This window comes from Poeciliopsis prolifica, unplaced genomic scaffold (genome assembly GCF_027474105.1).
Source record: "Poeciliopsis prolifica strain line A6 unplaced genomic scaffold, Auburn_PproV2 SCAFFOLD056, whole genome shotgun sequence".
In the NCBI taxonomy this organism is placed as follows: domain Eukaryota; kingdom Metazoa; phylum Chordata; class Actinopteri; order Cyprinodontiformes; family Poeciliidae; genus Poeciliopsis; species Poeciliopsis prolifica.
The window spans coordinates 3328476-3356206 of NW_026562431.1; the positions used below are offsets into that span (position 1 = coordinate 3328476).

At 37.3% G+C, this 27731-nt stretch overlaps 5 protein-coding genes and 2 pseudogenes across 5 annotated transcripts; 1 reads left to right on the top strand and 6 right to left on the bottom strand.

Moving 5' to 3' along the window:
* Window positions 1–1311: 1311 nt before the first annotated feature.
* LOC129379264 (olfactory receptor 11A1-like) lies at window positions 1312–2232 on the bottom strand. Its single transcript, XM_055059963.1, has one exon. It carries the CDS (start codon window positions 2230–2232, stop codon window positions 1312–1314), a length of 921 nt encoding a protein of 306 aa, XP_054915938.1.
* A 3026-nt stretch (window positions 2233–5258) lies between these two features.
* On the bottom strand, window positions 5259–6179 carry LOC129379192 (olfactory receptor 13C2-like). The gene has a single exon (XM_055059841.1). The coding sequence runs from the start codon at window positions 6177–6179 to the stop codon at window positions 5259–5261; it is 921 nt and encodes a 306-aa protein (XP_054915816.1).
* Window positions 6180–7880: 1701 nt separating this feature from the next.
* LOC129379204 (olfactory receptor 13C2-like) lies at window positions 7881–8801 on the bottom strand. Its single transcript, XM_055059862.1, has one exon. It carries the CDS (start codon window positions 8799–8801, stop codon window positions 7881–7883), a length of 921 nt encoding a protein of 306 aa, XP_054915837.1.
* Window positions 8802–10018: 1217 nt separating this feature from the next.
* Window positions 10019–13081, bottom strand: LOC129379205 (olfactory receptor 11A1-like). The gene is made up of 2 exons (XM_055059863.1): window positions 12183–13081; window positions 10019–10046 (listed from the first exon to the last, which is right to left on the bottom strand). Exons 1-2 carry the CDS (start codon window positions 13079–13081, stop codon window positions 10019–10021), a joined length of 927 nt encoding a protein of 308 aa, XP_054915838.1.
* Window positions 13082–15646: 2565 nt separating this feature from the next.
* On the bottom strand, window positions 15647–16599 carry LOC129379194 (olfactory receptor 13C2-like; annotated as a pseudogene).
* Window positions 16600–18739: 2140 nt separating this feature from the next.
* LOC129379195 (olfactory receptor 5AC1-like) lies at window positions 18740–27590 on the bottom strand. The gene is made up of 2 exons (XM_055059842.1): window positions 27571–27590; window positions 18740–19691 (listed from the first exon to the last, which is right to left on the bottom strand). The coding sequence occupies exons 1-2, from the start codon at window positions 27588–27590 to the stop codon at window positions 18740–18742; spliced, it is 972 nt and encodes a 323-aa protein (XP_054915817.1).
* Window positions 26256–27196, top strand: LOC129379206 (olfactory receptor 11A1-like; annotated as a pseudogene).
* Window positions 27591–27731: the final 141 nt, after the last annotated feature.

Genomic DNA, 27731 nt, shown 5'->3' on the forward strand with positions numbered 1-27731 from the left:
GTTCTAAATAAAAAAGCTTTGAGTAACTCCTTAATAAAATTCCTCATAAACAGTGATCTATTGAAATGGCTCCCAATACAAGTCATGTGCTGTTTAAATTATAACTTGTTAAGTCCCTTTATTTTTAAGCCACTTATTTTGTCCTGGGTGACTGAGAACCAACAGGTAGATAGAGATGAATATCTGAGGAGTATCATCATTTAAATGTAACATTTACAGCACCAGGGCTTATATAGAAAAATATTCACATTTATTTTGTGGCTTTAAAGGCTCTGCATTGAAGACAGTGAGAAATAAAGGCAGCTTTCTGTTCTCGGCTCCCAGACTCTGAGTTGGGTAGACTTGCTCGGCCCTAACCCTAATCCTAACCCCGTTTCAAACTCTTCTAATTAACTAAAAGTTAAAGAGCTAAATATGAATGAGATGTTTTGCTACCTTTGACACAAAAAGCTTAAATCTATGAAAAACTGTGTAGGAGTTTTGTTAAATAAAGCAACTTATTATGATCCAGCCAAAGTCTGATCTTTTTTGTTAATTTGTTTCTTCCTATCGAACAGTGAATGTAAGTAAAAGGTTTGCATGTCTTTTCCTTTTAGTATTTACTTACTGGAGGGTTTTATGTTTGTGTCACAGAGCCACAGCTAACAGTCAGCCCCTCACGTTAGCGGCTCTAACGGAGCCTGTGGTTCAGCACTGTCTCTTCAATTATTTTTATTTTATTTTTTTGGGGGGGAGCGGGAGGCAAAAAAGAAAACCCTACCGGTGAATTCTCTGGCGTCCAAATTTCTAGTCATGCTGTCATAATTTAGCTTTTACTGAATGCTCTGAAAAAAGCCTGGTGGAAAGGTTCAGCTTTATTTATCTCTGTAACCATACAAGGTAATAATTGATATCAATCACAGCATAAGAAAAGTATCCAGTAGTGAACTTAGCAAATATCCCACCTAGAGCAAATCAAACTAGTATACAAAGAAACACAAACTGAGAGAAAAAAAAAAAAGACACACATGGGCCGGTTTGCTTCCAGACCTTAATGCAGTGATTCCCGAAGATTTTCTTCTTGGGTCCCCCTACGAATTACAATAAAATCCCGACCACAAAAGAAAAAAAAAATCAACACACACATTGTTGATCCAGACATAAACCTAAACACATATTTTGTTTTCAAACGCCACTGAAGTTTATTTCACACTTCAGGTTGCAACAAAACAAACACTTTGGGAGCCACTGCCTTCACGCAGTACTCTCCAGTTACTAATATAAGACAAACAGCATTGGTGAAAATGTGAAAACAATTCAACAAAAGCCCAGCTAGACTTTGGTAGAACAAAACAACGTTTTCAGATGCTTAGAAATTTCCTTCATTTTGAGCCCGTATATTATGGGATTAAGCAGCGGATGATACAGAAACAACTGCAGCATCATCACAAAGCGTGCAGCTTTTGGAAGATGCGACTCCACTCGAGCTAAGATTACATCATACACGCACAGATATGAGAAACTGATCAAAACCAACAAGTGTGGAACGCAGGTCTTAGCCGCCTTTCTCTTAGATGTTGTATTACTTTGATAAGCCATTATAAAAATCTTTGCATATGTAAAAACTGTGAAAAGCACCGGGAGCACCGCGACATCGAATAAAATAACAACCCCGATTATAGTCACTGTCCTTGATCTCATGCACTGAAGTGCGTAAATAGTGTTGTTGCAAAATATTGCTTCCAAATTGTGGTCACATATCTTAGATTTAGTACTCAGTGCTGCTTGCAAGACAACATGAAGGGAAGGGAAAAGCCAAGCAAAAACCAGGAGATGTTTCACCGTAGTTTTCCTCATGATGGTTGGATATCTCAGAGGTTTGCATATCGACACGTATCTATCAAAAGCCATGACCGCCAACAGTAAGAACTCTGATCCACCTACGGAATAAAACACAAAATATTGAAAAATACAACCAGAGTACGGAATGACCTGTTTGTCAGAGAGGAAGTCTGTCAACAGCTTCGGGTAAAAAGTGGAGCTGTAAATGACGCTGTTGAACAATAAAGCACCGATGAAGATGTACATCGGCTCGTGGAGGTTTTTGTGAGTCCAGATGAGATACACAATGGTACCGTTACTGCAGATGATCAAAACATACACTGTAAAAAAAACAAAAAAATAAAGGTATCTGTATTTATTCATCTCCACGTATCCAGTCAGAGTTATGAGCGTCTCATTGAACTCATCCATCAATGTGTTTGTCTCTCAATTATTCAGTTTAAACAGAAATATTCAGTCCAGAGCTCGAAAACGACGTTTTCTCTTCTTTACCTCGACTTAAACTGTTGGTGAGTCGACTTGCTTTCATTATTTATCTCTTCATTCCTCGCAGGATCTCGTCGCTTGAGGACGTCCTGCACTGAGGTATAATTTTTCTACACGTCAAGCACTCAGCGTCAGCCAGCCAGACATAAACCGTCAACCATTACACACCGTCGGCGTGTGATAGTTGACAAAAAATCTGACTTAGAAACATACACAACACGGGATATTTAATATAAGCAATTCATCATATTTGAGTGTGACATTTAATTCATGCCAACCTGTAGAATTTTTTTTTTTTTAAATCAAAGATAGAGTTGGTTCATGTCGTGTTTTAGAGGCACTGAGGTTTTTCAGAGTTTCAATTCAAAATTGTCTTCCCACACTCCTTACAGTAAATGTGATGCACTACATTATCATCTGAATAATTATTCACCTAGTGATTAGAGTATCTTAAAATTCCCCGAGCTTTGTTATGTTGCACTATTTAGCCCACTGTCTTCTGGTCGGATGATAATTTGTGTTGTGCAACGCTCTCACTTCCACCAGTGAGTCATTATTGACAAATGCTAAGATTTTTTAGCATAACAAAAGGGTAATCAAATGTCCTTTTTTTACCTGGGTGTGTCCACTGTGGAAGTGGACACTTCAGGTGCATCTTGGGACTAAGGCTGGATTTCATTCCTTTGTGTGTTAAATGTCCGGTATGTCACGACATCAAAACAAATGCAAGAAATTTCCTAAGTTTTAATGGAATTGTACACAATCATAAGACACATCCAGGTACAGATATCTGAGCATTGTGGTAGAATGGGCAGGGACGCAACAGAAAAAAATCTAATTGGACAATGCAAAACAATGAAAGCATCAATTATAACAGAATTTTATTTGCAGATTTTAAACCATTTGTTTGGTGATGAGCATCAAAAGATTGGAAGTCCTTGTTGGCATCGCCCTAATCTTTACACCCCTCCATTTTACTCCATTAGCCCTTATGCTTTGGCTGGACCGCTCTGTAACGTCAATATTAACTAGTCAGAAAACTCACGTTGACAAAATTAAAAAGTGATTTTGAACCTGAATGACTGTGTGAATAAATTTGGCTTCAACTGTAAATGGTCTTGGGGTATGAATACACATTCATCTACTACATTTCCAAAAAACAATTACTTGGATATTGTTTATTACATTCTTTTTTAACAGAAATTGGGTTTAACAGCAGAATTGAAGCTCAATTTCAAATACAATTCCAATTCATCTTTTTGCCTGTGTGCACTGACGAAGACAATTGTCAAGAAGGCTAGCTTGTTGACAACAATCTTAGGTCAACAATCTGCTTGTTGACCTAATTGCACTTTACCTCAATTTGTACATAATTATTATGTCATGATTATGTCACACATGATGAGGCATCCATCATCATGTGTGACATGATGAAGGCATGACATCCTCTCTGTTGTTTAGTCGAGCGTTTCTAGCAGGCAGGCATTTCTCGATAACTGAGGCCGAACATACAATTTCCATTTTTACTTTGACAGCCAACAAAAAAATTGATATACAGAGCCTCATATTGTAGCTCAGTACTACCTGCACAGCAGGCACACTGCTGCACTAGTCAGTATGTTATGTAGCTGTTTGTGTATGAAATAATCAACAACAGAGGAACAGCACTGATTAGGCTAGCGGCTAGCCGCTAGCTCCTCCGGTCCTCTAGCCTGGGCACGCGCCCCTTTTAGAACGCGGGTTTTTTTTTTTTCGACAACAGGGAGCTAAAAATGGCTCGGCAGAAAAAAAACTCTGGGGTACAAAACAGAAAATGGAAGAGGAGGAGGAATGAAGATGTTGGAGAGACGAGGAAAAGCTTTTCAAAGTGGGTGAAAGACAGACGGTAAGTAATGTCAGTGTTTCAACAAGAGAGTTGTAAATATTCAGGTTAGCTTAAGCTAGCCTAAAATGACAGCTGGTTGTCGTTGTCTCTGCCCCTTATTGACGCGATTTATTCCGTATTGCTTGAAATGTTTGATAGACACACCTATCACACACATCTCAACAACAAGTGTAATAATAATGACAAAAACATTATTACAAAATATTAAAGTCAGCTAAATTGACCTCAATAGGAGCCGTCAACCCCCAACCCGAGTAACTGACGCTGTTGTCATGACAACTTAGAGACGGACACTGCGCAGCTGCGGTGAGCTGCTATGAACTTTTCAAAATGTCCACCCGATATACTACACACCATCCTGAGAAGCAAAATCTCTGGCGAAAATACACAGTAGAGGGAAGACGAACATTCCCGGCTAAAAAAAATCACAGTGGCGTTTAATAGGGGCATTAAAAAACATGTCGGTGGTATTCAGTGGCCTAGTTTGATATCAGACAGAATGGATCAGGAGAGGAACCGCAGACCTGTCAGAACCTAGAGAACCAGACATCAGTATCTTCATCCCTCAATCATTTCCTGAAACCGAAAAATAATATAAAAGGCAATTTAAAGGACAAATCATACAAATAGATTAATAAATAAATTACTAAATATTGTGAAGAGAAACCCTTTATTTTTTTCACCATTAAAAACGTTTGTTAGGATTGTGTAGGAAAAAGTTGATATTTTTTATAAATAGTGTTTTGTGATCAATATTATATCAGTTGTTGCAAAACACTCCTTGACAATTTGAGATGCTGAGTTTGATATTGGAGCTCAGTATGGCCTGCACAGCAAGCTGCTGCTGTTCACTTACATATGTTCTGTCATTTTTAGAGCAAAAGTTGTGGAAAATAAATTTACCAAAACAAAGGCAAGAAAACATCACAACAACAGCTTTGATACAATTACATACAAGTTTACTGCATTTCAAATGTCTTAATGTAAAACATTTCTTATATTTACAAAAAAAAAGTAGGATTTCACCTCAGAAATAATAAGCTACATTCGCAGAGATACGTAATTCTTAGAGTTTGTAGAAAGAGAGCAAAATTTTTAAACGTTTAGAAATTTCCTTCATTTTTAAGCCATATATAAAAGGATTAAACAAAGGTTGAAACACGAGTAACTGCATTGTCATGATGAAGCGAGCAGATTTAGAAAAATCTGACTCCACTCGAGCTATGACCACTTCGTATGTAGACAAATAGGTGAAGTTGATTAAAACCAGCAGATGCGGCACACACGTCTCAGCAGCCTTTCTTCTAAATGCTTTTGAACTTTTATAACAGGTAATTAAAATCTTTGCGTATGTAAAAATTGTGAACAGCACAGGAATCATTACAAGACTTATCAATGAAACAATCCCAAATATTGTAAGTGGTCTGGATTTTGCACAGTGAAGGGCAAAAATGTCATTGTTACAGAATATTCCATCCAAATCTAAACGACATAATTGAACTTTGCTGATCAGTATTGCTTCTCCTTCAAGGTAACAGGAGGGCACAACCCAGGCCAGAACCAGGAGAGATGTCACCGTAGGTTTTCTCATGATAGTCGGATACCTGAGAGGTTTACATATTGACACGTATCTGTCAAGAGCCATGACTGCTAACAGGAAGAATTCAGTACCAGCTACAGAATAAAAAATAAACAACTGAAAAATGCAGGCAGAATAGTTTATGATCTGCCTTTCAGATAAAAAGTCGATCATAAGCTTTGGGTAAACAGTCGTGCTGTAAACAAAAGAGTTAAATAGCAAAGCAGCAATGAAGATGTACATCGGTTCATGGAGGTTTTTGTGAAAACAGATAATATAAACGATAGTTCCATTACTGAAGAATGTTAAAATATAAACCATCAAAATCACAGTAAAATACAAATACTTCAGCTTGTTCATTTCTACATAACCAGTTAGCGTTATGTAGGTAATATTTACCTCGTCCATAAATGTTTTCCGATGTTCATTCGGTTAGACAAATTGCTAATAAGACTTTTACAAACACAAGACTACAGACTGCATGGTCTCAGTTTGCACAAACATTTTTATCAGTTTGCTTTATCCTACAAGGATCATACCTCTGGAGGCCTTCAATGCTGTTCCAGTTCTTCAACTGTCTTGCATTAATTAGCCAATTTAAATAATTCAAACTCACAACATCTAAGATAAAGCAGACTTAAAGAAATGTTACTTATGTGTTTTCTAATAAGTAAATTTGAATTCTCTGGCCTAAATCGAACACACTATTCATAGCGTGGGACTGGTTTACCCAGTTCAACTGAGAATACTCTGGAAATTAGGCCTTTATTTCAACAAAATTTATTTTTGTGTGTGTTCATATTGGGTCATCATAAAATTAAGAAGTCCATTGTGAGGTTGACCTTTTTAAATGCCTTCTTATGTTTAGTGAACTATGTTGTTAGGGGTCGGGGACTGCACCATGAATTATTGTAGTAGACGTTGATGTCGATACCGTTGAGGATGTTATCATTTAAACTTCATGTATGTTCCAAACCGACTTCCACTGATTGCTTTTGTCTTACTTTTTATCGTTTTGACACTTTATCGGGCTTACGATGACTTTCCAAGTTTGTGCACAGCTACATGTATTCAAAACTGTTCTGGAGCAAGAATCCAACATCAACCAAATTTGGTTAATGTTTGTTTAATTCAAAGACCAAAAGCATAATATTAGGCTCTTGGGCGAATTATAAATACGTTCAACATGAGATTGATGGTCTTCAAGATTCTCTGGTTAAACAAATGTATGTTACTGTTGTTTTTGTCAGCCTTTTGGAAAATTCACATATACTTCACTTAAAGTACACATGTACATCTTAAAATTTTGATATTAACTTAAAAAAAGTTAGGAATACTAACAATAAGTGTCAGATTGTAGTCTAAGATCAATACATCAACTCTGTCACTATTGAGCTTTAGTTTGATGAAATAACCTTTTCAGTTGTTTTAATATCTCCTTCATTTTTAAACCATATATTACTGGGTTTAATAGAGGATGATACAAAACTGCCTGTAGTGTCATTATTAAATGTATTTACTTTGTAAGGTCAGATCCCAGTCGGACTATGATGACATCAAACGCACACAAACAGGAGAAATTGATCAACACTAACAAGTGAGCAGGTCTGAGCAGCTTTCTTTCTGACTTCTTTAGAGCTGCGATAGGATATGATCAATATTCTGGTGTAACTAAAAACTGTGAAAATCAGAGGGAAGAATAAAATCATAACCAGTGCCACGGCACCAAATAATATGTGCACCTCTGAATGTAAACAGTGAAATTCTGTTGTTGCAAAAAAAATCTCCTTGAAATTTTGATGTGCAGAGTTTAATATTGGAGCTCAGTACGACCTGCACGACAAGGACCCTGATGCTGTGCACTTACATATATATATTCTGTCATTTTTAGAGCAAAAATTGTGGAAAATTGTTATAAAATATTAATTTACCAAAACAAAAAGCAAGAAAACATCACAACAACAGCTATGATACAATTATATACAAGTTTATTGAATTTCAAATGTCTTAAGGTAAAACATTTCTTATATTTACAACAACAAAAAAGAAGAATTTCATTTCAGAAATAATCACAGGCAGAGATGTTACATTCACATAATTACATAATTCTTAGATCTTGGACAAAGAGAGCAACTTTTTTAAATGTTTAGAGATTTCTTTCATTTTTAAGCCATATATAAATGGATTAAACAAAGGTTGAAAAACGAGTAACTGCATAGTCATGATGAAGCGAGCGGATTTAGGAAAATCTGACTCCACTCGAGCTATGACCACATCGTATGTAGACAAATAGGTGAAGTTGATTAAAACCAGCAGATGCGGCACACACGTCTCAGCAGCCTTTCTTCTAAATGCTTTTGAACTTTTATAACAGGTAATTAAAATCTTTGCATATGTAAAAATTGTGAACAGCACAGGAATCATTACAAGACTTATCAATGAAACAATCCCAAATATTGTAAGTGGTCTGGATTTTGCACAGTGAAGAGCAAAAATGCCATTGTTACAGAATATTCCATCCAAATCTGAACGACATAATTGAAGTTCACTGATCAGTATTGCTTCTCCTGTAAGGTAGCAGGAGGGCACAACCCAGGCCAGAACCAGGAGAGATGTCACCGTAGGTTTTCTCATGATAGTCGGATACCTTAGAGGTTTACATATTGACACGTATCTGTCAAAAGCCATGAGTGCTAACAGGAAGAATTCAGAACAAGCTACAGAATAAAAGACAAACAACTGGAAAATGCAGGCAGAATAGTTTATGATCTGCCTTTCAGATAAAAAGTCGATCATAAGCTTTGGGTAAACGTTTGTGGTGTAAACAAAAGAGTTAAATAGCAAAGCAGCAATGAAGATGTACATCGGTTCATGGAGGTTTTTGTGAAAACAGATAATATAAACGATAGTTCCATTACTGAAGAATGTTAAAATATAAACCATCAAAATCACAGTAAAATACAAATACTTCAGTTTGTTCATTTCTACATAACCAGTTAGCGTTATGTAGGTAATATTTACCTCGTCCATAAATGTTTTCCGATGTTCATTCGGTTAGACAAATTGCTAAGAGGCCTTGCACAAACACAAGACTACAGACTTCATGGTCTCAGTTTGCGCAAACATTTTTATCAGTTTGCTTTATCCTACAAGGATCATACCTCTGGAGGCCTTCAATGCTGTTCCAGTTCTTCAACTGTCTTGCATTAATTAGCCAATTTAAATAATTCAAACTCACAACATCTAAGATAAAGCAGACTTAAAGAAATGTTACTTATGTGTTTTCTAATAAGTAAATTTGAATTCTCTGGCCTAAATCGAACACACTATTCATAGCGTGGGACTGGTTTACCCAGTTCAACTGAGAATACTCTGGAAATTAGGCCTTTATTTCAACAAGATTTTTTTGTGTGTGTTCATATTGGGTCATCATAAAATTAAGAAGTCCATTGTGTGGTTGACCTTTTTAAACGCCTTCTTATGTTTAGTGAACTATGTTGTTAGGGGTCGGGGACTGCACCATGAATCATTGTGGTAGACGTTAATGTCCATACCGTTGAGGATGTTATCATTTAAACTTCATGTATGTTCCAAACCGACTTCCACTGATTGCTTTTGTCTTACTTTTTATCGTTTTGTCACTTTATCGGGCTTAAGATGACAGGGGCGACTGTGGCTGTGTGGCAGAGTTGTCGTCTTGCAATCGGAAGGTTTTAGGTTCCATTCCAGCTTCCTCCTGCCATATGTCGATGTGCCTCTGAGCAAGGCATTTAACCCTAAATTGCCTACTGGTCTGCGTATTGGTGTATGAATGTGTGTGTGAATGGGTGAATGTGACTCTAGTGTAAAGTTCTTTGAGTGGTCAAAATGACTGGAAATGAGCTATACAAGTTCGGTCCATTTACCATTTCCAAGTTTGTGCACAGCTACATGTACATGTGTTCTGGAGCAAGAATCCAACATCAACCAAATTTGGTTAATGTTTGTTTAATTCAAAGACCAAAAGCATAATATTAGGAACTTGAGCGAATCATAAAAAGTTCAACATGAGATTGATGGTCTTCAAGATTCTCTGGTTAAACAAATGTATGTTACTGTTGTTTTTGTCAGCCTTTTGGAAAATTCACATATACTTCACTTAAAGTACACATGTACATCTTAAAATTTTGATATTAACTTAAAAAAAGTTAGGAATACTAACAATAAGTGTCAGATTGTAGTCTAAGATCAATACATCAACTCTGTCACTATTGAGCTTTAGTTTGATGAAATAACCTTTTCAGTTGTTTTAATATCTCCTTCATTTTTAAACCATATATTACTGGGTTTAATAGAGGATGATACAAAACTGCCTGTAGTGTCATTATTAAATGTATTTACTTTGTAAGGTCAGATCCCAGTCGGACTATGATGACATCAAACGCACACAAACAGAAGAAACTGATCAACACTAACAAGTGGGGCGAGCAGGTCTGAGCAGCTTTCTTTCTGACTTCTTTAGAGCTGCGATAGGATATGATCAATATTCAAACATACGCTGCCAGCATGACTGCAAAATAAATATATCTGTATTTGTCCAACTCTACATGTCCTTCAAGGGTTATATATGTTTCATTAACTTCACCACCCATAAATATGTTTCACAAAGACATAATATTATCACAAATAGCTCAAACAAAGAGTAGCAATAGCTCCTCCTTCACAATAACAAGGAACCTGACCTGGAGATTTAAACAAATGTATTGATTGTTTCTTCCCAACAGCAAGAAAGCAGCTGCACGTAGGGCGTTGACATTTTCTATTTTATTCCTTTGGTCACAATGGAACTCATTAAAAACTCCCACAAAGTTTCCTTCTAACAGGGCGGTGACACTTACGTCTAATATTAAATCTCTTCTCTTGGGAACTATTGTTTCTTTCGACGTGTCGTACCTCAATCTAAGTGACATTCTACAAATAAAAGCCAGGGTCAGATTGAGGTTTGCAACATAAACTTAAAAATTACGTTTCATTTCTTCAAACTATTTTCACATATTAAAAAGTAAATCAATTTAATCAAAATTGATGAAGCAGAGAGTTGGTCACGACAGATGTAAATAGTATGAAAGGACAACATGGTGAATGAAGCATTGCTGTGATTATGTAATGGAGTTGGGGTAAAGGAAAGAGTAGGAACCTCTTCTTCAATACGATTGACGCATAAAACATGGCCGGCAGTAACATGCAGCTGTTGATTACAAGACAAATGTGATGCAAAAAAAGTGTGTCCATTGTAGGTTTGCTAAATACATCTGTTTCAAGATGGCTGAAAAAAAAAACCTGATCCTAAGCGACAGCTTTATGTCAAAATTTGTGAGTTTTGTCAAAATTAGCTTGTTCCATTAGTGCAATTGTGTGATCAGTCAAAATGCAGATATTTTTGCTAAATTCAATTTAAAGTTAGTGCTGTATTGAAAAGGACAAGCTGCCTTTAGTGGCTGGCATTCGTCAAACGGAATATGACCACATTGTAGTGACTTTTAGTGACTCGTCTGCATGACTGTTCTGGAGTTGTTGGTTTGAGTATTTGATTAATTTTAAGTGAAAGTTGAAAGTACCAAGTTTCTTTGTAGGTTCACCTGAGCAGCCCTTTAACCATGCATTTGATATGCATTTGATACCTGAGATACCTGTCATTTCTGTGTGCACACGATTTATACATGTAAAATTTACGTCAAACACCGCCTCGGAATCTGAAACACAATAAAAACTCCCAACGTGATACATAATGTCCATTATGTATGGACATAATGGACATACATACATACTGCTGTCGCAGTTTTCTCTGACTTATCTCAGATATTAAAGCAGTGAAAACACAGTTAACCTGTAATATGTAGGCTTCATCAGTATAGCTTTATTGAACCAGTAGTCAAGTATTAAGTGGAATTAAATTTATGTATTATATATAATCATGCTTGAGCAGGAATACATCATTGACATAAAAACAACATAGTTAGAGGTTTTTAATGAAGAAAAAATGGCTTTAATTCAAAAGTCAAAAGAGTCTGGTAATGTTAATTATTTTAAGACACTCTACAGTTCTTTCTCTTTAATTTACTTTATACTTTAGGCCAACTTTAACTCACTTTCTCCGGATCAGATTTTTATTTATGTTCATGTTTTTACACTTTTGTGTATTTCAACCATAGGTTTTTTTTTCCCAACACAAACTTAAGAAAGAAGCTATGCAAAATTTAACCAGAAAATTTACATTAGTTAGACAACATTGCTCTTCATAAAAAGGTTTTTGTAAATCATAGCACATTTACTTATTTTGCATAACAATACAAATGTATAAGAATGTGTCAAATAATTTCACGTTGACATAATAAACTTTAGGAGTGTATTACTTTAGCTTGAGAGAACAACCTTTTCAATTGTTTAGATATTTCCTTCATTTTTAAACCGTATATGACTGGGTTTAATAGAGGATGATACAAAACTGTCTGTAAAGTCATTATTAAACGTATTAACTTTGTAAGGTCAGATCCCAGTCGGACTATGATGACATCAAACGCACACAAACAAGAGAAACTGATCAACACTAACAAGTGGGGCAAGCAGGTCTGAGCAGCTTTCTTTCTGACTTCTTTACAGCTGCGATAGGATATGATCAATATTCTGGTGTAACTAAAAACTATGAAAATCAGGGGAAAAATAGCAGTGAAAGCCACAGAGAGAGCCCCAAACACAATGTGCACCTTTGAGCTTACACAGTACATTTTGTAAATTGAATTGTTACACAAGATCCCATCCAAATTCAATGTACACAGTTTAATGTTGGAACTGAGTACCACCTGCACACCGGTCACACTGGCAGGCACCAGCCAAGCCAAACTCAGGAAAATACTAACCGTGCTCCTCCCCATTATTGTTGCGTATTGTAAAGGTTTACATATAGACACATAACGATCGTAGGCCATAGCTGCCAGCAGTAAAAACTCTGAGCCGCTAAGAGAATAAAAGAGAAAAAACTGAAAATAACAAGCTGAATACAATACAGTCTGTTTCTCAGATAGAAAATCCGAAAGTAGTTTTGGATAGATGTTGGTGCTGAAAACAAGAGAGTTCAGAAGCAAAGCGGCGATGAAAATGTACATGGGCTCATGGAGGTTTCTGTGCGTCCATATGAGATACACAATGGTCAGGTTAGAGACGACAATACAAACATACGCTGCTAGCATGACTGCAAAAAAAATATGCCTGTATTTGTCCAACTCTACATGTCCTTCAAGGGTTATATATGTTTCATTAACTTCACCACCCATAAATATGTTTCACAAAAACATAATATTATCACAAACAGCTCAAACAAAGAGTAGCAATAGCTCCTCCTTCACAATAACAAGGAACCTGACCTGGAGATTCAAACAAATGTATTGATTGTTTCTTCCCAACAGCAAGAAAGCAGCTGCACGTAGGGCGTTGACATTTTCTATTTTATTCCTTTGGTCACAATGGAACTCATTAAAAACTCCCACAAAGTTTCCTTCTAACAGGGCGGTGACACTTACGTCTAATATTAAATCTCTTCTCTTGGAACTATTATTTCTTTTGACGTGTCGTACTTCAATCTAAGTGACATTCTACAAATAATAGCCAGGGTCAGATTGAGGTTTGCAGCATAAACTTAAAAACTACGTTTCATTTCTTCAAACTATTTTCACATATTAAAAAGTAAATCAATTTAATCAAAATTGATGAAGCGGAGAGTTGGTCACGACAGATGTAAATAGTATGAAAGGACAACATGGTGAATGAAGCATTGCTGTGATCATGTAATGGAGTTGGGGTAAAGGAAAGAGTAGGAACCTCTTCTTCAATACGATTGACGCATAAAACATGGCCGGCAGTAACATGCAGCTGTTGATTACAAGACAAATGTGATGCAAAAAAAGTGTGTCCATTGTAGGTTTGCTAAATACATCTGTTTCAAGATGGCTGAAAAAAAAAAACCTGATCCTAAGCGACAGCTTTATGTCAAAATTTGTGAGTTTTGTCAAAATTAGCTTGTTTCTGTTAGGCCAAATTGGCCCACAGTCCGTCTTCAACACAAGGGGGAGCAAACAACTCGAAAAACCCAAACAGCGGAGCAGTCAGGTGCAAGGTATTTTAATCAAAAGAGTCACAAGTAGTGGCACAATAAAAACTGTTCTTTATAAAATCCAATGTTCCATAAAAAAAAAGGTCACCCGTTGAAGGCCACAGGTTGGGCTCCGCTTATTTTCTTGTTCGTGGCGGTGATCTATGTGTAGCGCGCACTACAGCCGGCCGCACAGCGCTCCACCACCGCTCCACTCCTCGGCATGCCACGCCCCCTTACGTTTCGGTCCAACTAGAAGGAAAGAACAGGAAAGCGCCAGCATCCCCGCACCAGAACTCCGTCGGAAGACGTGCTTTTGCCAGCTCTCTGCAGGATCAGCTCGACCAGAAAGAAACTTTACTTACAGGCGCGGGCAGAGGTTACCCTCTGCCCTGATTCTCTGTACTGGGCCGTCTGTCCAACTCTCGATCGCTTGTGCCGGATGAGCGGGCTCCGTCTGCTCCCCACAGCGTGTCAGTTCCCGTGGCTGCAGAACCAGTTCTCTGTCTTCTTCCCAGCCAAGCTCCTTTTATTTTGGCTCTAATCAGCCTCTGCTGACACCTGTCTGGGTGGCCAATTAGTGCGCCCCGCCTCCCGAGACAACCACCTTCAGTCCAGGGTGTTTGGATTGTCAAAAGGGGAAAAGGAAAAAGAAAAGCAACAACCCCAAAACATTCTACATGCAAAGCAAACAAAAAAACAATAATAATCAACCATAAAAGAAAACAATCATTTTCCCCTGTTCAACATTTCCATTAGTGCAATTGTGTGATCAGTCGAAATGCAGATATTTTTGCTAAATTCAATTTAAAGTTAGTGCTGTATTGAAAAGGACAAGCTGCCTTTAGTGGCTGGCATTCGTCAAACGGAATATGACCACATTGTAGTGACTTTTAGTGACTCGTCTGCATGACTGTTCTGGAGTTGTTGGTTTGAGTATTTGATTAATTTTAAGTGAAAGTTGAAAGTACCAAGTTTCTTTGTAGGTTCACCTGAGCAGCCCTTTAACCATGCATTTGATATGCATTTGATACCTGAGATACCTGTCATTTCTGTGTGCACACAATTTATACATGTAAAATTTACGTCAAACACCGCCTCGGAATCTGAAACACAATAAAAACTCCCAACGTGATACATAATGTCCATTATGTATGGACATAATGGACATACATACATACTGCTGTCGCAGTTTTCTCTGACTTATCTCAGATATTAAAGCAGTGAAAACACAGTTAACCTGTAATATGTAGGCTTCATCAGTATAGCTTTATTGAACCAGTAGTCAAGTATTAAGTGGAATTAAATTTATGTATTATATATAATCATGCTTGAGCAGGAATACACCATTGACATAAAAACAACATAGTCAGAGGTTTTTAATGAAGAAAAAATGGCTTTAATTCAAAAGTCAAAAGAGTCGGGTAATGTTAATTATTTTAAGACACTCTACAGTTCTTTCTCTTTAATTTACTTTATACTTTAGGCCAACTTTAACTCACTTTCTCCGGATCAAATTTTTATTTCTGTTCATGTTTTTTTACACTTTTTGTGTATATAAACCATAGGTTTTTTCCAACACAACCTTAAGAGAGAAGCTATGCAAAATTTAACCAGAAAATTTACATTAGTTAGACAACATTGCTCTTCATAAAAAGGTTTTTGTAAATCATAGCACATTTACTTATTTTGCATAACAATACAAATGTATAAGAATGTGTCAAATAATTTCACGTTGACATAATAAACTTTAGGAGTGTATTACTTTAACTTGAGAGAACAACTTTTTCAATTGTTTAGATATTTCCTTCATTTTTAAACCGTATATGACTGGGTTTAATAGAGGATGATACAAAACTGCCTGTAAAGTCATTATTAAACGTACAGCCTTGGTGAGGTCGGATCCCATTCGAACTATAATGACATCAAACGCACACAAACAGGAGAAACTGATCAACACTAACAAGTGGGGCGAGCAGGTCTGAGCAGCTTTCTTTCTGACTTCTTTAGAGCTGTGATAGGATATAATAAATATTCTGGTGTAAGTAAAAACTATAAAAATCAAAGGAAACAACAGAGTCAAAACCAGCACAACAGCACCAAACACAGTTTGCACCTTCGAGTCGACACAGTGGAGTCCGTAGATTGAATTATTACATAAAATTCCGTTTATGTTATATTTACAGAGCTTCACATTAACATTCAGTACTACCATAACTGCAATCAGACAAGCAGGCACCAGCCAAGCTAAACTCAAGTAAATACTCACTGTAGTTCTTCCCATTATTGTTGCATATTGCAGAGGTTTGCATATAGATACATAACGATCATAGGCCATTGCCGCCAGCAGGGAAAACTCTGAAGCGCCCAAACAATAGAAGAGAAAAAACTGCACATAACAAGCCGGATAAGATATAATCTGTTTTTCTGATAGAAAATCTGAAAGCAGTTTTGGATAGATGTTGGTGCTGAAAACAACAGAGTTCAGAAGCAAAGCTGCGATGAAAATGTACATGGGCTCATGGAGGTGTTCATGCATCCATATAACATACACAATGGTCAGGTTAGCAATAACAATAAAAATATACACAGTCAGTGTGACAACAAAATACAGATACCTGTATTATGCAACTCTACATGTCCGTCGAGAGTTAAATACCTTTCATTAATTTTCCCATCCATAAATATGCTGTACACAAACATGATAACATCATGAACAGAAAATGGCAATGGTTTCACTTTTAAAAATTCAAAGGAATTGGACAGTGTGGTTGTCGTCTGTTCCCTCTCCAGATGTGCAAAGCAGTTGGTCTTGGAGCACAAAGGTTTTTTATTATATTCACGTATTCTCCATGGGACTCATTAACTCAAAAATATTGCTGCAGCTTACCAAGTTCATAAAACCTTGGAGGCCAAAAGTTTTCTTAAAGTATCACTTCTCCGTAAATAGTAACTCTTGTCGGCATATTGGTAATGAATTCTGTTAAACAGTTTGTGTGCGGGTTATTCGAGACTCGGGTTTTCTTCTACTTTTGTCCAACTATCATAAAACTTGTATCATATAACCACAGTTGAAATGTGATATGAGTGTGGTTTGCTGTGGTATGTCTGAGTTGACCTGTGATTTTAAGAGAACAGAATAACTCAGGAAGGCTATGGCTAGGCTAATTTGGACGTAAATGGAGGCAAAAGACGAAACTAAAGTTTTTTTAAAGGTTACCTAGTGTGCTTCCTTTTAATCAAGTTAGGCCTAAACAAATATGCCCTTTATATAGTTTTGCACAAAATTATAGACAATGAAATTTCACCTTCTCAGTTTTGCCTATTTTGGTTTCCTTTCATGATGACCTGCTTCAGATCTCTGTACCTTTAATGCAAATTAATTTCCACCACAGGCTGATTAATTGCCTTTTGAGGAACTATGCTTGTTTTTCAAAGTCCTTTATTGTTTTCTAAGGCATGTGTCCAATTTCTAAAGCCTATTTTTTCACAAATTCTAGGTCAGATATATTGTAGGCAAAATAAAAAGTATACTGCCTCCTTTTTTTTTTTTTCATACCTAATGTTCCAGACAGGGTCTGTTTTCACAAAGTAGAGAATGCCATCTTCAGATGCCCTCCATTGTGTGAACAATGGCAGGTTCAACATCTGTACTTAGATGTCATCAAAGCACAAACTAACTGACAATTGGCTACTAGTAAACATGTTGCAGCAAACTCAGACGTCCAACGGAAATGTCAGCATCTACAGTTTGTATTTCTAAAAAAATATTTTTTCAACAAAGTTACATGAATGATCAAGGATTCCTGAAACGCTTGAAAACTGAATGAGGTTCAATAACCTAAGTATCAGGTAAAAGCAAAACATTTAATTTTGAGATTACATGTCTAATTATCCAATAATTTAGCAGCAAAAATAGTTTGTGAATTGAAAATATTGATATATGGTTTTCACTTACAATGCAAGTAAGTAGAAGCCTGCGATTAACTCAATTAAAAATGCAGACAAATTAAGCATGTCTTTTCAGGGTTGGCAGCGAAGGAAATAAAGGTGAGCCAAAATGCGAACATAGATGTATTTCAGAGACTTGACTTGACCAAATAACAGACATAAGATGTAAAAGAAACCTGGGACAGACAAAGCCATGACTAACTTAAATACCACGGTAGACACGGGAGGAGAGCAACTGATAGGAGACACGGATGAAAAACATGAGCTTAACAGGAAGGAGATTGAGCTGAAATCGAGTTACCATGATACATGCAAACAAGAAATAAAACTTTATCCGTAAAATAACTGAACCTATTGAACGCAAATAGGTTCAATAGACAAGACCCCAACACATTGTGATGTGTTATTTTACTTAGTAAACAACAGGATTGCTTAATCTTAAATCTAATTTTTCCTCGATTGTTATTGCAACTATATGATCTATGCTCCACGACTAGTGGCTTCTCTAATACATTTTTAATTCATGACCAACACTGTCTGATCATCTTACAGACTATTAATTATATTATTTATTAATTGTTGATGTGCGCAGAGCTTAGTAATAACAAACAAAAGAACAGGTTTTAGAGCAAGGGGACAGAAATAACAAATAAAAATAGTTTGGGAAATTTTATTCTGTAAAGGATAATACAAAAAACATTTACAAAATGCGAACATAACATTGGATAAATTGGGTAATTTTGTGGTTTTATTTCTAATCTGTAGCCCTTGCAAACTTACAATATTGACATGCATCAGATACATAGACATAATAACAGTAAAACTTTAAACGACATTAGATAAAACATATTTTGCATGCAGTATATCAGAAGTACTGACTGTCTGCTCACAGTTACTGCTGATTTTTACTCAAGACAACTTTTGCTTGCCAGAACAACTGCTTAAGATGTTTGTAAATTTCCTTCATTTTAAACCCGTATATAAACGGATTAAACAAAGGGTGATACAGGACAATTTGCAACGTCATGATTAAACGCGCCGTCTTTGAAAAGTCTGATTCCACGCGCACGATGCATATGTCGTACACGCTCAACAAAGTCAGGCTGAATAACACCAACAAGTGCGGCAGGCAGGTCTCGGCTGCTTTCCTCCTGACTTCTTTGTTGCTTCTGTAAGAAATGATCAGGATCTTTGTGTAGGAGAACAGGATGAAAAGGATAGGAAGTACTACAATATCCAGAATGGCAAACACACCAAATATAGCAAGAGATCTCGGCATCACGCACTGAAGCGTGTAGACTGCGTTGTTACAAAATATCCCTCTGATGTTAAAGCTACAGAGTTTAACTTTGGTGCTGCTGAGCATTATTAGAGGAATTGATGCGTGGCAAGCAGGAACAAACCAAGAGAAAACCAGGAAAACGGTGACCGTGGTGTTTGTCATAATTGTTGGATATATTAGAGGCTTGCATATGGACACATACCGATCATAAGACATGACCGCCAACAGAAAGAACTCTGCTGGACCCACGAAGTAAAAGAAATAAAACTGAACAAGGCAGGCTTCATAGGTTATTCTCTGCTTTTCAGACAAGAAGTCAATCAAAAGCTTTGGGTAAGTGGTGCTGCTGTAAAAGACACAATTCACCAGCAAAGCAGCAATGAAGACATACATTGGTTCATGGAGGTTTTTGTTAACCCAGATGAGGTACACGATCGTCACATTGCTGCATATGATTAGGATGTAGGCCGAGAACATCAGAAAAAAGTAAGCATATTTGTATTTGCTCATTTCCACATATCCATCCAGAAAAATGTAGGTGACATTCATTTCATTGTTCATGGTAGTGCGCTTTGAGTCAGCTGCTTGAAATGAAGCACACTGAGCCTGTGATAAAATTGTATATGGTTTCTTCAGCATGTCATAAACCTCTAGACAGCTTGTCTCTGGAGGTGCATTACATCAGTCATCAACATCTTCCATCGGGCCCAAGAGATTTACTTTCACAAGCGGAGAACTACGGCTTTTGCTATTTGATATGTATATATATAAAACTTTCTAAAACATTTTGTTGGGTTAATGTGAAATGTAATGGGCACAAAAAAAATGAAAAAGGGAAAGGCTTAAAAAGAAAGGAGATAAGAGTAGGGGAGAGAAATAAACACACAGAGAATGCAAGTCAACACCCTTGAACTATGACCTGTGGAAAAAGAAAAAACCCAAGAAAACACATCAACTAACAACATATGCACATATAATACTAATAACTTGACATCATTGCTTGCACTTTCCAGTACAATATATATTTAGTGGCAATAGCAGCCCAACTGAGATTGCATCTGACAAACATCTGAATCTGAACACCACCCTGGCCAAGACACTGATCCCGGCCCCATCGGGAGACGGGCCAGAAACAGTCCCAACAATCTAAACTCTGTGGATCTCACCTCTTCACACAAGCCCCGACATGGATTACTCCACAATGCCACTCCAAGCTCGTACACAAGAATTGAACACCAAACAATAAATGTTTCTTTTGGTTTGACTTTAGGATAAAGAGAAACCCCAAAATTTATGAAAAAATATTTTGGGGTCTTTTCATACCCCTGTTCTCTGCTAGGATTTCAGGGGCCAGGAGGAGGAGCAAGCCATGTGGCTTCAGGCTTTGGGGGGACTCCGGTTCTCCAACGATTGTTCAGACTTTGAATCACAAGTCCTGACTGCGATGGCCAAGCCTTCATTGGCCAAAGTGAGCCTGGGGTTCCTGCTGGTTGTTCCGGACCATTAGACGTGTGTGGCAGTGATTGAGAGTGGTTTCATTTTGGACCTGGTGTGCCATTTATGGCGGATGTGTTATGTGTAGACAGTGAGCTGCCAGCATGCTTGGGTGCCTGTGGGTTCGTGGTGTGGGGTTGGTTGGGTGCCTGATCTTTGGTGTGCTGGACTAGCCATTCACTGCTGCTTCTCCCTACTGGTCTGGCCCCCACCCACTCTTCCTCTGTAGGTGCAGTAGGGTGCACGGTGGCTGGCAATGTGAGCAGTGGGTTGGTTTGGGTATGGTTCCTGACTGATATGGCATGCTGTTGAGGGCAGAGGTACTTCCCGCTCAAAGTCAGACCCCCAGTGAAGATTGGTTCAGTTGATTGTGCTATAAATAGACATACAGACAACCCATTCATAATTTACTTAAAACTAAATGTCAACACAATTACTGACCCAAGCCTAAAACATAACTTGTTCACGTTACGATCGTGTCACAATAATAAAGGCAACATCTAATAAAGTTGGCCTCACTTGCTTGTAAAGTTAGACCCCATAGCTGAAAAGTTTAATGAGCTCCAGGGGGAATTATGTACCTTTATAAGATCAACACCCTGGAAACTAAGAGGGACTTCCCTCTCAAACTGCTGGGTTTACTTCACCGTAAATAACAACCGATCCCTTGATCCACTGATTAAATCCCTTTAAATTTAGATTACATTTTCACAGAGTCTTCTGAAGGAGCCTTTGCAAGTCATTATATTGGTAACATTATGGTTGCTTTCCTGACTTAGATTTTTCAGTGGTTTGATGGGTGACAAATTGAATGAAACCTACATAACGCTCGATGGGTGTGTTGAGGTGGAGAAATACTGATATTTGTACTTTCTAACGATTTTGACGGTGTACATTCTGACTGTTTGCTGCAACTGCACAATTGTTTACCTTATTGCAATTCACCAAAATCTTCATGAGCCCATGTACGTCTTCATCGCAGCCTTGTTGCTGAATGGCGTTCTTTTTAGCACGGCTATCTACCCAAAGCTTTTGGTCAACTTCCTGTCTGAGAGACAGATCATATCACATGCAACGTGCCACTTTCAATATTTCTCTTATTACGTTACTGGGAATGCAGAATTGCTACTGCTGGCGGCCATGGCGTATGATAGGTACGTGTCTATATTTAGGCCTCTGCGATATGCAAATGTGATGAGGAAAACCACCGTCTGCCTTCTGCTGTTTGTGGCCTGGCTTTTGCCTGCCAGTCTGGTTGCGCTCTGGTTACTGACAGCCAAACACAGACTTTGCAGCTTCAACCTGAAAGGATTTTTTTGCAACTCTTCCATTCATAAGCTCGCTTGTGAGAACTCGAGCACGCTGTCCTTGTTGGGTGTGATTAATTTGCTAAGTATGACATTTGTTCCCTTCTTTTACGTAGTTTTTACCTACACGAGGATCCTACTTATGTCATACCGGAGCGGTAGAGCTGTCAGGAGAAAAGCCGCACAGACGTGTTTACCTCACCTGCTGATTTTATTCAACTATTCGTTCTTCTGTGTTACGATGTGATTGTGACCAGACTGGAGTCAGACATCTCGAAAACAGTACGCTTGTTAATGACAAAGCAAGTGTTGTGGTACCATCCTCTCTTTAATCCAGTTATCTACGGTTTGAAAATGACAGAAATCTCCAAACACCTTAAGCATTTTTTCGGTCGTGTAAAATAATCCAATGATTATTTTTGTGCCTTCAAACAATGTATTCAAAGTGTTTGAATGTTATCCTTTTACTTCAGGCTGATTTACTGCCTTTTATTTGTGTTATCCATGAACTCAACAAAAAAACTGAAGACATAAAAATAGTGATCATTGAAACAAAAGCATTGTATGATTGACTATTATCACGCATTATAAGTAAAATGAAAGCTAAATATACTTAAACACGGAAATACTTTGTTGGTGTTTCTTCCTTCTCCCTTTTCATTCCACTTGTTATAGGAACTGCTGCATAAACAGTTTTTTTTTATGACATTTGAGGTAAAATAAATGTGTTTTGGGATTAAATGTTGATGTAACAACATAAAAAAAAATGCGTTTCACATCCCAGTAGTCAGGTTTTTGGTTATTTTCTTGACCCACATCCAAAATTACACACAGAATGCAGAATGAAAAGGTCGCCATCTCTCCCCTCATTATCTGTAGATAGCAGTAAAACAACATTGCTGCATGTAAACTATGATAGGTGGAGTTCCTACATATGTTATCGCCTAAAACCTCTGTGGAAAGCTGGTTAGCGAGTTGCTAACATGTAAACAAATTGATGTTTGTTTGATGACAAATGAGAAAATAATTAATGTGATTAATGGAAGCCAACGTTACTCTAAAAGTAATGCGTATGCACTTTGAGGCACCACTCCTCACACATCCCTTGAACTTGTCAGAAGTTGTTACCATGCCAACATGTCTTCAAGGAATAGTGTCTGAAATCCATGGTGGATAAAGAAGTCTCTTTAAACGGTCGCCGTTCCTCAAACGGTTTGCAAACGAAGACGCACCGCTTTGAAACTGTTAGTCTCCATTTTTCATTTCTGTTTTCGTAACTACGTTGCCTACTGAAATGAATGTCACGTACATCACTCTTGACGGTCACGTAGAGGTGGATAAATACCGATATGTCTACTTCATTATCATGTTTACAGGTTATGTTTTGATCCTGTCCTTCAATTCCACAGTGTTTTGCCTGATTGTGATCCACAGAAACCTCCATGAGCCCATGTATGTTTTCATTGCTGCTCTGCTGATGAACTCCATGCTTTTCAGCACCGTGGTCTACCCCAAGCTTTTGATCGACTTTTTATCTGAAAAACAGATCATAGCTTATGAAGCGTGTATCCTTCAGACTTTTTTATTCTACTCTTTCAGTGGTTCTGAATTTTTACTTTTGGCTGCAATGGCTTATGACAGATATGTGGCCATATGTAAACCTCTGCAATATCCAACCATGATGAGAAAAACAAAAGTGAGGAGCTTCCTCATCTTAGCATGGCTTGTGCCTGCCTGCCATTTAGCTGTGGCTGTGATTATATTTGCTCATTTGAAACTCTGTCACTTCACTTTGAAAGGCATTTTTTGCAACAATTCAATGAATTATCTTCTCTGCGTGGCTTCAAGAGCGATAATGATCTACGGTTTAGTGATTTTATTCAATGTTAGCCTTCTTCCGGTGGTTTTTATATTGTTTACTTACACAATGATATTTATAGTGGCCTATAGAAGCTGTGGGGAAGTGAGGAAAAAAGCTGCACAGACATGTTTGCCTCACCTGCTGGTTTTAATCAACTACTTCTGTTTGCTCACTTATGATGTGATTATTGTCCGTTTAGAATCTGATATTTCAACAACTGCGCGTTTCATAATGACATTGCAAATAATAATGTATAATCCTCTTTTTAATCCAGTCATATATGGACTGAAAGTGGGAGAAATTCACAAACACCTGAGGCGCTTGCTCTGTCACACCAGAGAAACATAAACGTGGCTTTAAGCTTTCATAGTTTCTGTCTTTTTAGTTTTCACTCCCCTTTGTTGAAGTGATAACGTTTGTCTTTTTAAAATCTGCAGGTAATGTTTTACTGTCAAAGAGTACCAGTGTTTCTCTGATTCATCGGAAAGCTTATTATGTGCCTGCTCGTCGTTCTTTCTCAAGTTTTATTTCAAAGCCGGAGACAAAACGTTCCACCGTTAAGAAGACACCTTTAGCAGCTCAATCTGACGTTCTACACAGCTCAGGAAAAGACACTCTGTCATTTCAGCTTTCATTGTTTCACATTTTACTTTGTGTGGAAATAAATTTCAACATGTGGAACAATTTTTATTTTTAATGCCTTTAAAAAAAAAAAGCATTGTATTAGCCACCACTTTGTCTCAAACTGTTACTTTAGACTCTGTGACTATTATTGACACTGATAAGAATGAGTCTTTGTAATCTAATATATAGTATAAAAATTGTTGAAGTGATTTCTCTCCTACGAAGGTAGAGAAATGACTTTCAGTCTCTTGTGCTTTTGCTGTTTTTTATTTTGAATATATTTTTAAAACTTTCCAAATATTTGAATTAAGATCCATCCTTGTTTAGATTTTATCTTATATTGACAAAAGGTATTGTTTAATATTTACTACCAAACAAAACTACTACTACTAGAAAATGTCTTCTCACTTTGACAAAAATATTTGCTGCACATATTAACGGCTGTGTTAAAAGTGTGCTGTCTAATGTTATTGTAAAAGAGCTTGTTTTTTTATTTATTTTTTTAAACAAGAAAATTTGTCACGTTCCCTGAACTTTTTCACATTTTGAATGAACTCAAACCAACAGAACACCTGTGTCGGTCATCAAGGGCATTTTTCAGACTAAAATCTATCAGAAACCTTCATTTTTTAAGAACTTATTTTATAGGAAGTAATGATGTATGTAAAATATGACGGTATTGCAATTAAAATACTGACACGTTGGTTAAAGCTGCTGTGAGTAACTTCCATAAAAAGATCTTTTCTACATATTTGTCATGAGCGTCTGAGACAGATATTCTACAAAAGGATCAAGCTCCTCCCTGTGCTGCTGTTGCTGTCTGACAAAAAATGAATGAAACATCAAGGTGAATTTCTCCCTGCCTTCGAGATGAAGCTCCTCCACAGGGCTGTGGTTTTTAGGCTTCTGCCTCACAGAGCAGCTCTCTGCCGCACTCCTGACTAGCTCCTTCAGACTAGCCAGCAGCAATTAGCAAACACCTGTCAGAAAAGAACATCTGCTGTGCTCATTAGAGGAGCTGCTTCTCAGTGCAACACTGGTAAAATGTTTCTAAAGGAATAAAAGAGTAGACGGAAGCTCAATTTTAAGGCATTAAACTACATAGTTAAATTTCTCTTAAGTCATATTTGATATATATTTAACATTTTTCTGACACCTGAAGGTAACACAGTTTCTTGATTGTGCTATAAAATGTCACTTTTTGTGTGGAAAACAAGTAATACGCCCGTTTAAGAAGAAATGAATCAAAGCTGTTTCAGTCTTTTGATGCCTTCTTCACGTCTAATAAGGAAGCAGAAGCTCAAATAAGCCAAATTCTGGAACGTCCAGCAACATATTATCACTATATATTTTTGGGTGAAACTGATTAATTCCTCCCTCATATTTACAGTTTCAGTAGAAACCACAATGGATTTAAGTTTGTTAGAGATATGTAGTAAGCATGTGTCAGTGTGGTTGAATATGAGTGTATTGACTCAGCAAGAAGGAATATTAATCCTTTAGGTATAAACAGAACAACATTGAGTGAACGCTAAAGTTCAACAGCAGCTGTGTGAAACAATTTCAAAGACCTAAATCACTGTTTCTCAGTGATATGTTTTCATGCTTCTACACAGGTGGAGCGGTTACCCTGCCAACAACTCAAGTTGCAATAGACTGAAATCCATAATGGTTAAAGGAGAAACTTTAAAAAGGGGATCTAACTCCATTTCCTCTCAGAGCGTACGGCGGAACGGTGACGTGCACACAAAGAGACACGAGTCCAATTTATTCATTTTTTTTTCTCATGAGCGACACTTTTAGACTTTAAACCCGTCTCATTTACCCCTTTTTTGTCAGTTTTTCAATCATCTGGCTTGGTGAGACTATGAATGTAACATACATTAGTCTCGGTGGCCATGTGGAGTTGGAAAAATATCGGTATGTTTATTTCTCCATCATGGTCACAGGTTATATTTTGATCCTGTCCAGCAACTCGACCGTCGTTTGTCTGGTTGTTATTCACAAGAACCTCCATGAGCCCATGTATATCTTTATTGCTGCTTTGTTGTTCAACTCTATCCTTTTCAGTTCTTCGATCTACCCAAAGCTTCTGATTGACTTCTTATCGGAGAAGCAGATTCTGTCTTATGAGGCTTGTCTCATTCAGGCATTTGCTTTTTACACTCTAAGCTGTTCAGAGTACTTGCTGTTAGCAGCCATGGCTTTTGACAGGTTTGTGTCGATATGTAAACCTCTGCAATATCACATGATCATGAAAAAAGGAACAGTGAGTGTTTTTCTCGTTCTGGCTTGGTTTGTGCCTGCTTGCCACACCGTTGTGCCCTTTATTGGAAATGCCAATTCCAAGCTCTGCAGCTTCACTTTGAAAGGCATTTCTTGCAACAATTCAGTGAATCAACTTTTCTGCGTGGCTTCAAAAGCCTTGTTGACGTACGGCCTTGTTGTTTTATTCAACATTGCTGTTTTTCCGATGGTTTCATACTCTTCACTTACACAGTTATATTTATAGTGGCCTATAGAAGCTGTGGGGAAGTGAGGAAAAAAGCTGCACAGACATGTTTACCTCACCTGCTGGTTTTAATCAACTACTCCTGTTTGCTCACTTTTGAGATGATTATTGTCCGTTTAGAATCTGATATTTCAACAACTGCGCGTTTCATAATGACATTGCAAATAATAATGTATAATCCTCTTTTTAATCCAGTCATATATGGACTGAAAGTGGGAGAAATTTACAAACACCTGAGGCGCTTGCTCTGTCACACCAGAGGAAAGTGACAGCTTTTTAAAGTTTCTGTCGTTTTTGTCTTTTGTCTGTCCCTGGAAATAATTCTTTTTGACAACTTTTTAATAATTAGATGTAAACATGTAGAATTTGATCACTTTTGTGTGTTTCTCTCATTCATTTACCATATCCACATTAATGATACTCTTAAATACTTTTCCTCAAGTTTGTTTTAAAGCCTGTGTAATTTAAGACAGGATATACTACTGTTAAAATTCTTTTTTTTTTTGTGAATACATTTCAAAATGCTGCACAAATGTTCAGTAATAAAGCCTGTCACTGACGTGATCTTACTAATGTTTTATGAAAGGTTTAGTTGGATATTTACTGCCAAAACAAAATAGTAAAGATTTTGTATATAGCCTATACATACAGCTCTATAAACATGAAGAGCCCACTGCGTTGAACCCCATTGAAAACCTCCTGCTTCTACCACCAAATATTAATTTCTGAGTTAAAACATTAATATTGTCGTTTTTTTCTCAATGAAAATGAACTTGTTTTCCTTGCATTATTTGAACTCTGAAA

What these genes read in the sequence shown, in the direction of transcription:
- LOC129379264 (XM_055059963.1), bottom strand. Translation starts at nt 2,232, where the DNA reads ATGGATGAGTTCAATGAGACGCTCATAACTCTGACTGGATACGTGGAG.
- LOC129379192 (XM_055059841.1), bottom strand. Translation starts at nt 6,179, where the DNA reads ATGGACGAGGTAAATATTACCTACATAACGCTAACTGGTTATGTAGAA.
- LOC129379204 (XM_055059862.1), bottom strand. Translation starts at nt 8,801, where the DNA reads ATGGACGAGGTAAATATTACCTACATAACGCTAACTGGTTATGTAGAA.
- LOC129379205 (XM_055059863.1), bottom strand. Translation starts at nt 13,081, where the DNA reads ATGGGTGGTGAAGTTAATGAAACATATATAACCCTTGAAGGACATGTA. An exon ending in ATATCTAAACAATTGAAAAG is followed by an intron (nt 10,047 to 12,182) that starts GTTGTTCTCTCA and finishes ACAACTGAAAAG; the next exon opens with GTTATTTCATCAAACTAAAG.
- LOC129379195 (XM_055059842.1), bottom strand. Translation starts at nt 27,590, where the DNA reads ATGTTTATAGAGCTGTATGT. An exon ending in ATGTTTATAGAGCTGTATGT is followed by an intron (nt 19,692 to 27,570) that starts ATAGGCTATATA and finishes AAAGCGCACTAC; the next exon opens with CATGAACAATGAAATGAATG.